Below are 11,888 nucleotides of genomic sequence, written 5' to 3'. Positions count from 1 at the left end.
TTGGCACTTCTAGTGGGCTTGGGAGTTGCAGCTGGGAAATGCAAGGCTTGATTTAGCCTAGAAAATGTAGCCCGCTTCTTCCCGGAAAGCAAGGTCCTGAGGTTTTTTTGATGATTTGGATGATACTGGAGAAAGTAAATTCTTTTAGCCTGGGATATTGGTGCACTTTTCAAAAGAGTGCTTTTAGGATCTTAATGTCCTTCATTGACTTATTAAACACTTCCCCTGCACCAGTATAAATACCTCCATGTTGTAATCTAATCCCTCTGAAATTCGTTTCAAAAGCTCCCAGCTAAAAATCTGTCTTTAGATTTGCTCCTTTGCCAGATCCCTAATGAACCGTGGGTGGCTAGCCTCCTTTGCGTGCGGAATTACGCGCTGTTCAGCTCGGCTGACAGTAGTCCCGTGCGCTCTGCACACCTCCCTCGTTCTGCTGCCCGTGCCCGCAGGCGTGTCCTCCCCTCGCTCTCTCTCCCACATCAGCTGCCCTCACAGGGCCGCAGTGCCCAGTAAGGCCCTTACAAAAACAAAAACAGAAGTTGAGACGTTCTTGTCCTGCCAAATAGCCCCTAAGTCAGAAAAGTGTATTAGGCAAATTTAAAATACGCTCAAGACAAATAAAATACACACTTATAACTTTTGTGCCTATGAAAGATATGAACTCCTCACTCTAAATAATTTTCAAAAGCCATGCTTCAGACCAAAAATCCTGGCCTGACCAGCCAGGAGGAACTAAAGACTGATGTCAGTTACCTTTTGCATGGAATTACATGTATTGGCTAACTAGTCTGCTTGATTTTTCTTTCCAAATACAGCTTTATAAAGGTGTCTGTGAACTAGGCCACTGGGCTGAGAAATTCCTGACAGCATACTTCGCTTATAAGAATGGTGATATAGATTCTTCTCTTGTTCAGTACGCACTGCTTGCAGAAATGGGGTATGAAGTAGCTCAAAGCAATTCAGCGTTCATTTTGGAATCTAGTAAGATAAGTTAAAATTCTCTGCAATTCCCTAATCACACATATGCATATTTGACTTTACTACAGAGACACCTTAAGCCTTCCTAATGGAATGTCTCCTTTTTTTTTTTTCTTTTTTTAAGAAAAGGCTAAAATTCTTGAAAAAGAGAAGATGTATCCATTGGCACTTCTCCTATGGAATCGAGCTGCCATTCAAGGTATCCGAACTTAGATAAAAATGAGCACTGCCTGGCCCCTGTCCACTATTGTTCCTCCGATTTGCTACAGCTGAGCTCTTGGGCACATAGGCACAAAGGTGCAGAATATCTAGTACGTGGTATTTCAAACTGATGATAGGGTCAGTCTTTGGTTGGAGGTCATTTCCAGAAATTTCTTTTGTTATTCTCAAGGTCCCCAGTTTAGTATATGGTGGGAATTTTTCTATGGCTCTGTCTCCATGGCACCAATTCAAACAATTGTCTGAAACTTGACAGTGTTACTCAAGAAATTAGTTTTCTTGGTCTGGCTTCAGTCACTCATTTGCTGAGTTTTTTTTTTTTTTTTAACTTATCAGAGATATTATCTATCTTTCAAGGAGTTTATAGATAAAACTACTTATGGCTGTAAGACTTGCTTGATTCTTCTTTTAAAATATCACTTTGAAGATTACCACAAACTTCAGATCCTTATTGTAATGATTAGTATGGTAGCATTAGAAAAAAAAATTAATTAGCGAGATCCAACCCCCTTCCCTTCCTGGAGTTCCTAAGCCCCACTACAGGGATCACAAGTGATGAGAAGGTAAGATAGGGTGGTGGGGAAGCAGCGGCAGGTGGCATTTGCATCACTGTGTCTCGTTCCGTTCTTTCCCTAAAATCATATTGCTAAAAGCAGAGAGCTTTTGCAAAGCTGTCACTATTGGCATTTGGATATGTGAGGAACTATCTTATAGTAAGAGAACAATTTTACTTCTAATTCATTTCTTAAAGTCACCTCATGCTAAGGTCGAATCATCCCTTTTCTCCAAGAAGTGAATGGGATAAAAAAAACAATTCTCAGTTGATGAGGGAGAAGGAAAAAGCCACCACTGTGCCTTCTCGGATTCAGCTAAGCTGCTACTACAGTGGCAAGCCATCCATGTGATTTTAGTGAGAAATTCCCGAAAAAAGAAAAGCCCATGTTTTCTAAAATTTAAAGAAGACCTTGTTTGGAGTGGAGAAACAACACCAGCAATCTCTCATCTATGGCAAATCAGCTCAATTGTACAAATACAGGTTTATCCCAAGCCATAAAATGCTGCAGAAGCTGCACCAAGGGAAAGAGACCTTGAAAACGAGAGGACATTAATATTAAACAGAATTCACCAATATAAAAATGTCAGACCACTAAAAATAATTGTGTGTCAAAAGAGGTCAGACATGAGTGTCCCTGAAGATGTAGCCGCTGGTGGCTGTCTCGAGGTGAGGAAATCTAGTCGAGCAAGTCAGACTTCCAGTCAGTCACTGCTGGTGCTTGCCTTCAGGAGCTGATGTGTGTGATGAGGCTGCTGAACCATCATGATGGTGAACTGGAGGGGAAATCCCTCCACCCGTCTAGTGACCCTCTGGGAGCCTGTCAGGATTGCCACCTGCCCCCAGTCAGTCCCCTGAGTAGGGTGGAGCTGAATCCTCTGGAGAATCTGCTTGTTCACTACGTTTCATTCCTAGAGACCTCTGGGGTCCTGCTTACTGCTTGTAAAGCTCAAAAATGCAGAGTCCTCTTCTTTTGTGGTTATGGTGCAGAAGGAACCTTGGAGTCAAACGTTAAGACAGCTTTGGGCAAAATTAGAGATGGAGCAGGTTTCTCTTTATAGCTCAAGGGGTCTCTTGCCTCTCCAGGCCCCTCTGGGCCCCTCTTCTCGGCATCATTTCTATGAGGTCTTGCCCCCAGCTACCTGTACATTTTGAAGTACCTGGGAAGCAAAGCCTAACAACCAATATCTTTGGCAGCTTAAGAATTTTATGACGTTACTTCTAATTATAGAAAGCTAAAGGTGGTTTACATTTTAGTACAGGATTCTAGAAGGTTAAAAGAACTTCAGAACCCAAAGGAATTAATTTCAAAAATTTTTAGGCTTTGTATTAGGCCAAATGGGGAGAAAAACTTAGAAGGAGTCCTATAGCCCTTAATGATATGGACCATATCACACAAGGTTACTTACCAGTTTTCCAAGTAAGCCTAGACTGTGCATCAGGGTTGGCCGCAGTTGAAGTGGAAGTCCTGCATGAGCATTCCCTCATCTTTCCAATCAACATAGTCCTGGTGACTGAAAACACGGGCCCCAGAGACCCCCTTAGAGGTCATCCCTAATTAGCCTTCAAAAGACTGAAGTCTCACATCTTAAAAGGTCATGTGAATTATTTTTACTCTGACATGAATATTTTCATGTTTGTTGGGAATTAAGATTGTAAAATACTTCACATCTGGGAAAAACATTTTCTAAAAAAGTCCCCTACTATGTCTATCCACTCATTCCATAAATATTCATCAGGTTCCGTTCCAGTTCTGGGACTGTATTAGTGATCAAGAGCGTCAAAGTTTTCTCTCATCAAAGAGGGAGAGAAAATAAACTAGTAAACAAAATAATAATGTTACGTGCTATGAAGAAATAAAGCATGTAGATGGGACAGATAATTACTGGAGTGTAGTCTGACGAGGTGGTCAGAGAAGTGCTAGGCAGGAAGCAACATTTGCAGTGAGGTCAGAAGGGTGAGGAACTCCAAACACGCCAGGCAGAGGGACTTGAAGAATCTTAGGGGATCCTGAGGCAAGGATGAGCTTGGTGTGTTGAAGGAATATGAAAAAGTCCAGAACATGCCAAGAAAGTGATGAAAGATAAGGATAGTCAGGGAGATAGAAGACAGACAAGGCATCGCTTGCAGGTCAGGTCAGGAGTCTGGGTATTATTCCAAGTGCAAAGTGAAGGCACTGGATGGTTTTCACATAGGGAATAACATGATTCAATTTTACATTTGAAAAAAATCATCTTGGCTGTTGTAATACTCCAGGATGAGACTAGATGGTAGAGGAGAGGGTAAAAAATGGGTGTGTTTTAGAGAAAGAGGACTTGCTGATGGATTTGATAATAAAAGTGAGGGGAAGGAACTGTGGACAATTCTGCTAGATTTATGGCCTGAGAAGTGGGCTGCTGGTCCTGAGAGAGGAAAGAAACTGATGATTTTGTTTGGAGGAAGAGGGAATGGGGTGTTAAGATTCTCTACCAGATGTCTTAAGTTTGAGATCCGGGTAGGGAAGTCAAGAAGGCACCTGTAAGAATCTGGAGCTTATGAGAGACAGGACTGTAAATACAGATTCAGAAATAGTGGCCATAGAGAGCCGTGGAACTAGACGAGATGACGTGGAGACAGAGTTGAGACAGAGCAGAGTTGGGGAGAGGAGGGGACGGCAGGAGAGGAGAGGAAAGAAGGGAGAGAAGCTGGAGGAAAAAAATCGGTGATAAGGCCTTAGCAGTCGGACATTTCGAAGTTAGTGGAGGAAGTCAGGCAAGAGTCTGTAAAGGAGAGGCCTATGGGGCATGAGGGAAGTCGAGAGAGGAAAGGACTTGGGCAGTTAGTTCCGGGGCTTCCAGCGTGGCTTAGCGGCCCAGTGCGATGAAGACAGGGATGTGGCCGGGGTTTTGGCTGCATGGAAGTTATCGACCACCTCGAGAGTTGCAGTCTCATGGAGGCGGGAGCAGAAGCCAGGCTGGGGGGGTTGAAGAGTATGTGGGAGGAGGCGCTTTTGAGACAGCAAGTATAGAACACACTTTTGAAAAGGCTGAGTGTGAAGTAAACTGAGAAATGGGGCGCTGTGACAAGGAGATGCCGTGGGATGAAGAAATGGGATGCAGGGTTTGATGTCATTCACAGAAGATACCAAAGGGTGTTTGCGTGACTGATGGGACTAGAAAGGGGGAGAAGCTGGTGATGCAGGAGAGCAGGGCTTCTGCAGGAGTGAAATCTGAGAAAAGAGGGATGGGACCCAGTTGACCTACCTTCAGAAAATTAATCTAAAAGGTAAAATTAATAATGTTATATTCTGGGACTTCCCTGGTGGTGTGGTGGATAAGAATCCGCCTGCCAATGCAGGGGACACTAGATCCCTGTCTGGTCTGGAAAGATTTCGCATGCTACAGGGCAACTAAGTCCGTGCACCTCAACTATCAAGCCTGTGCTCTAGAGTCTGTGAGCTGCAGCTGCTGAGCCTGTGTGCCACGACCACTGAAGCCCCTGAGAAGCAATGGCAGTGAGAAGCCCCCACTCTCTGCCCCCCGCGGACGCCCACGGCAGCAGTGGAGACACGGCATCACCAAAAATAAACAAAAGTATAGCAGAGTGCACATGTAAAGAAATTGTTATAATGTTTTACTCTTTAAGAACATTTGTACCACATTGTGGGAATTATCCTACAATGAAGACAGCTAGTATCGTGTGTTATATCCATAAATCATATCTAATCCTGATTATAGGATTCTAAGTGGTTTTTTTTTCTTTTCTATATAGATTATCATTAGGTTGAGTTACTAGGAACTACACCTGAATCATTTGAGTTATTCTTCTTCTCTTTCTGGTATTTCTATCAGGCAATGCATTTGCTAGAGTGAAAATTGGAGATTACCATTACTATGGCTACGGGACCAAGAGAGACTATCAAACAGCAGCCACACATTATAGCATCGCGGCCGACAAGTATCACAGCGCACAAGCCATGTTCAACCTGGGCTATATGTACGAACACGGTTTAGGTATCACAAAGGTAATTGTGCAAATCATCCAAACCTAGTAACAATGGCTGTACAGGAAGGAAAATTTGTAAATATTTTCCATTTCTCTGATGTCATCAATGGAGAGAAGAAGCCTTAACATTTGCTGAGCCCTCCCACAGACCAACACGTACCATGGACCCTCACATAGACTCCATAAGATCGGATTTATTTTCTCCATGACGCCTTAGGACATAACTAACAAGTGGAAGACACCTGGACTGCGTGTGGTGTGTGAGTGTGATAAATCATGTCCGATTCTTTGTGATCCCATGGACTGTAGGCCTCCAGTCTCCTCTGTTCATGAAATTTTCCAGGCAAGAATCTAGTGACTGATCTGATTCACAGTGAATTCACGCTTTTCCCAGCAACACTAGTGGGCTCTGCCCCCACTCCCTTCCACCTCCAGACCTCTTTCCATTAGTTTCCATTGACTCTGTAATAACCTAAATGGGAAAAGAATGTGGAAAAGATTAGATACATGTATGAATCTGTGATATGGATCACCTTGCTACGCACCTGAAACTAACACAACATTGTTAATCAACTGTACTCCAAAAAAATACAAATTAAAAAAAAAGTGTCCACTAATTCTCAAGCCCTCAGTAGTAAGGAAAAAGTGAGAATGAGGTCCCAGCTGAATACTGGGAGGTGCTTTGATCCAGAAATGTCTTTTGACACACCGCTGCATACATGACACAGCGCTGAGAGCTCCAGGAGGCCCAAGAAGATGGATCTCCATCCTTTAAAAGCTACACTTGACTTGAGGAGACGAGGCATGTTCATTAAGAAGCCGACAGTCTGGTGGGAGAAGAATATTGAGTAAATCCTGTAGTAAGTGTAAGTAAGGCTGAAGGTGGCACTGGGGTCTGACAGGGTGAGGAAGGTGTATTACATATCAGTACTGAAGATCATGGCATCTGGTCTCATCACTTCATGGGAAATAGGTGCGGAAACAGTGGAAACAGTGTCATACTTTATTTTGGGGGGCTCCAAAATAACTGCAGATGGTGACTGCAGCCATGAAATTAAAATATGCTTACTCCTTGGAAGAAAAGTTATGACATAAGATAGCATATTGAAAAGCAGAGACATTGCTTTGCCAACAAAGGTCTGTCTAGTCAAGGCTATGGTTTTTCCAGTAGTCAGGTATGGATGTGAGAGTTGGACTGTGAAGAAAGCTGAGCACCGAAGAATTGATGCTTTTGAACTGTGGTGTTGGAGAAGACTCTTGAGAGTTCCTTGGCCTGCAAGGAGATCCAACCAGTCCATTCTGAAGGAGATCAGTCCTGGGATTTCTTTGGAAGGAATGATGCTACAGCTGAAACTCCAGTACTTTGGCCACCTCATGCGAAGAGTTGACTCATTGGAAAAGACTCTGATGCTGGGAGGGATTGGGGGCAGGAGAAGGGGACGACAGAGGATGAGATGGCTGGATGGCATCACTGACTCGATGGACGTGAGTCTGAGTGAACTCCGAGAGTTGATGATGGACAGGGAGGCCTGGTGTGCTGCGATTCATGGGGTCACAGAGTCGGACACGACTGAGTGACTGAACTGAACTGAATGATAATAATAGCCAGGTGTTGGTGTATTGTGTGTACCACCTCATCTAAGTCACATAACCACTCAATGAGATGCATCCTATCATTGGCCTCCATTTTTGCATCAGGAAACCACAGAGCAGGTTAAATCACAGGACTGAGTTTGCAGGGCTCATTGGTGGTGGAACCAGAATTTGAACCCAGACCTATCTGACCCCACATTTCTGGTGGGAAGAGTGGGCCCTGCATTAATGCATTTTCGATGCTTTCTTCTTCCTTCCAGTTGTGCTAGTAACTGGGAATCACTGCAGGGAATTTCCTGGCTGACGACCGCTCCCATGCCTACCGCAGCAAGGGCTTCTTGTTCAGGTGCCCACAGCCGGGTGGGAGAGGTCCTTGCCTTTCTGTGCTCCCTGCACCTGCCTTTTGCCTGATGACTCTCCATCTTCCCGGCGCCCTAAGTCGTGGAAAGACTGTCAAACCCAAATGCAGTCTGTTATCCCTGTTCTTAGCAGATGCAACTTTCCTGTGTTGATGAAATGGGGGACAGAGGGGACGGGACCAAATAGCTAAATTGGTTGATTCTTTGGATGTTATCAAACCGCACTCCCTCCCTTCCAGCTGTCATCCACATCTGTACAGCAGAACAGGGATACAAGCCCTGCCCCAGGCTTTAAGGATGAAACGAATAAGCCTTTGTGAAAGGGCTTGCCGAGAAACAGTGTGTGGAATGGCTGTTATGTAGATCAGAAGAGAACTTGAAGGATTGCTAAATCAGGCTTCAATAGGATTAAAGCTTTTGCTCCTCATTCCCCATGTAAAACATAACCACACTGGTGAGAGGAGCATTGTCTGTATAGAGGATGAAGGTGACCCCACCCGGTGGGTTAGATTCAGATGAGCTCTCCTTCCCGCCTCGCCCCCCCCACGCCGCGAGTCGAGGAGGACTTGACCGGGCGCGGCCTCACCGCCGTGAGGTCATCTCGCCCTGATTCCCAGCAGCGGGGAGGGCGGCTCTGCCAGGACACGGGGTTGGCCATCTACACAGCCGGCCCGCCACCTCGGGAGCTTCGGTTTTCCTCCGCGGAGCCACTGCTGGGCTCTCTCCTAGGCACTTTCTTCACGATGTCAAATAGCAGTTGTTGAGACAGACATTTCATACATCTGGAAAACACTTTGAAGTTTCCTTCTAGTCACATTTCTGTTCTTTTCAGTCAGAGTTCTTGTTAAATCATGGATAGTTCATTTTGATCAGTCTCTCAGTCACACATATATTTTTTCCTACAGAAAGTCTCTACATTTAACAAAAAAAAAAAAAAAAAAAGGGAAAAGCTGCACTTAACCTCAGACCTGGACACAGAAATTTTAGAATCAGTTAATGAGGAGACGTTGCTTTTCATCTTTATTAATTTATTTTGTTTAGTAACTAGTAAAATAATAACCAACTACCCAGAGGCCAAGTTTAATTAATCTTGCTATCTTGCTGTCAAATTAATGATGAGATATCACTTCTTCTAATTCTTAAAACAAATATGCGGATAATGAAAAGCCCAAAGCGTGTTCCAGAGATGTTTAATGAAAGCAAAGCAATTAGGAGAACAGGTAATTACGCATGTCTTTAACAAGGCTCTTCACCATCCTTTGTGTTACTTAAACCTCATGCAAACCAGTGGAAAAGGTGAGTTTAACATTTCTAATAGGATTTATCAGAGAATCAAATAGGGTTTTGGTAAACTCTGTAGTTAAGCCTTCTGGAAAAAGAAAGGTACAAATCAACTCTTGGTAAATCAATGCAAAAATATGGGTTATTTTTCTCATCCTTCTTTAGGAGCAGATTTGGGGACTAAGGTGATATAGATGAATTATCCTAATGGCTTCATTGAGAAACATCTCAACATCTCATTCTCCAATATCTGACTTCAAGTTAAGCTCACTTGGCTTAAACTGCAGACCAGGACTGACGGCACTGCTCTTGTTTTCTTGTTTGGCCATACCACATGGCATGCAGGATCTTAGTTTCCTGACCAGGGACTGAACCCAGCCCCCTGTAGTGGAAGCATGGAATCTTAACCACTGGACTGCCAGGGATGTCCCCGCACCATTGTTTTGGAACACAAAATAGTACCTGGAGAGAAACTGAGAAATGACCTGAACTAATTTAGAAATATAAGCACTCAGCTCACAAGTTAATATGAAATTCCTTCTCAATTTATACTTGATTTAGAGGTACTTCAAAAATTTAACCATGAGAAAAAAACAGTTGCCCATTCTCTCCTGTCTGTTCTTTTGTCCTTATCCTGGTTCAGGCCAAAGTTTCTATTTGTTGTAAAGGCTTCTCAGGGTTCTCTCATTCTAATGTTCTTCCTTGAACTGTATGGCAGAGAAAGCTCTGTCAACCAAAGATGTGTAATCTCTGATGGAGGAAATACTCGCTGCTGAGAAATGGCTCCTAGTCTGAGGCTGCACTTCCCAGTTCCCGTGACACCCATGTGACTACTTTTCACTGAAGGAATGGATGTGAAAGGGAAGAGTGTAATTTCTGGGCCAAGGCTGCTAAGAAGTAGATGGAGCTTCTCCCAGAGGCTGTAGCACAGAACCACCCCAGGAAAATTTACCTCCAACCAGTAACATCCACAATGGACTGTTGAATGTGTTAAACCACTGAAATGTGGGGGTTTGTTTGTTACAGATGTTAGCATTACTTCAGTTAACATACATACATCTAGTGAAGCCCCACCAGGTTATTCTTTATACTTTAACCATCTAACTCTGGTACCGTTACTCTGAGACTTAACTTCCCCCAAAGTGTGCATGCGTGGACACACACACAGATATAAATATGAGCAAATGCAAAAATAAAAAAGAGTCTTACTGACTTTCTATTGCCTAATGAAGTCCAAACTTCTTACCCTGGCATTCAAAACCCTCCTTGACCTAACCTGCCTTGGTAATAATGGCTGGATATGCCACTATTTCCCTATATATCTTCTAGGCTTCTTTTCCTTTCCCCCGTGCCCTTAAACTGCACCCTCCTGACTTTAGGTCATATTGCCCCATTTGCTGGAATGATCTGCTCTCACATTTTTGCCCATTGAAGACTGATCCATTTTTCAAAGAATAGCTCCAATATCATCTCCTCTATGAATCCTTCGATGAATCCCTAGATTTAAAAGATTTAGAATCCCTGATTCTAAACTTCTGTGGTACCATGCCTTGCTTTTCTTCATTCATTTACTTACTCAGATATTTATCAAGTACTTGTTTTGTGTCCAAAAACACTGTGTGTGACTCTGGGGATACAAGAACAAGGCATCCTTCAAAGAGTTCACAGTGTGCTATGAAGAGACACATCCATAATGAAGATCAAAGTGCAAAATGGTGTGTGTGCACACATGAGAGAGGGAGGGAGTGATAGTCACTCAGTCGTGTCCCACTCCGTGCGACCCCAGGGACTGTAGCCTGCCAGGCTCCTTTGTCCAGGCAAGAATACTGGAGTGGGTTGCCATTTCCTTCTCCAGGGGATCTTCCCAATCCAGGGGTCAAACCTGGGTCTCCCGCATTGCAGGCAGACTCTTTACAGTCTGAGCCACCAGAGAAGTGGTGGCTTCTAAGTATAAAGACAGATCAACTTAAAAAGTATCAGCAGATACATGCTTGACTTTATCTTATAATCTATAGACAATACATTAGAAAATGTAATGAATCCATAGACTTTTTCCAAAGGAATACCCGAGACAGAGGTAGCAATATAGTTGTAAATGACAATCATCAATCAGATGAAATAATTAACTTTGTATGAAAAACAATGTTCGGTCCGCGCCGGAAGTGGGCGGCCCGGCGGCCCGGTTTGGGGCAGGACTCAAGGGACGCCGCCGCCATAGGGTCTGGGGCTCACCTGGCTGAGGGCGGTGAGAAGACCCAGCGGCGGCCTCAACTAGGACCCGGTGTCCCGATGAAAAGCAACCCGGTTACACTCTGCCGGGAGCCCACTCTCTGTGAAGATGGCGGGGCCGGAGCTGTTGCTTGACTCCAACATCCATCTCTGGGTGGTCCTGCCCATCGTTATCATCACCTTCTTCGTGGGCATGATCCGCCACTACGTCTCCATCCTGCTGCAGAGCGACAAGAAGCTTACCCAGGAACAAGTCTCCGACAGTCAAGTCCTAATTCGAAGCAGAGTCCTCAGGGAAAATGGAAAATACATTCCCAAACAGTCTTTCCTGACATGAAAGTATTACTTCAACAACCCAGAGGATGGATTTTTCAAAAAAACTAAAAGGAAGGTTGTGCCGCCTTCTCCTATGAAACAAGAAAAAAGTCAAATAAATAACCTAACTCTACAACTAAAGCAACTAGAAAAGGAAGAATTGGAGAACCCCAGAGTTAGTAGAAGGAAAGAAATCTTAAAAATTAGGGCAGAAATAAATGCTAAAGAAACAAAAGAGACCATAGCAAAAATCAACAAAGCCAAAAGCTGGTTCTTTGAAAGGATAAATAAAATTGACAAACCACTAGCCAGACTCATCAAGAAGCAAAGAGAGAAAAATCAAATCAATAAAATTAGAAATGAAAATGGAGAGATCA

General features: G+C 43.8%; 1 protein-coding gene across 3 annotated transcripts in view; it reads left to right on the top strand.

Annotated features, from left to right (window-relative positions):
* The window catches only part of SEL1L2 (SEL1L2 adaptor subunit of SYVN1 ubiquitin ligase), an 84,590-nt gene that overhangs the window by 64,357 nt on the left and 8,345 nt on the right, over positions 1 to 11,888 (top strand). For 2 of the 3 annotated variants that reach the window (XM_068987719.1, XM_068987718.1), the window contains one exon: positions 1,103 to 1,177. In XM_068987719.1, the coding sequence (XP_068843820.1) occupies positions 1,103 to 1,177 (75 nt within the window). Of the gene's footprint in view, positions 1 to 815; positions 982 to 1,102; positions 1,178 to 5,580; positions 5,754 to 11,888 lie in introns of all 3 variants that reach the window. The other variant, XM_068987717.1, reaches the window with a different exon arrangement.

This window comes from Capricornis sumatraensis, chromosome 15 (genome assembly GCF_032405125.1).
Source record: "Capricornis sumatraensis isolate serow.1 chromosome 15, serow.2, whole genome shotgun sequence".
NCBI lineage: Eukaryota > Metazoa > Chordata > Mammalia > Artiodactyla > Bovidae > Capricornis > Capricornis sumatraensis.
Note: the sequence above shows the minus strand (reverse complement) of the source record. Positions and strands in the feature narration are given on the sequence as shown.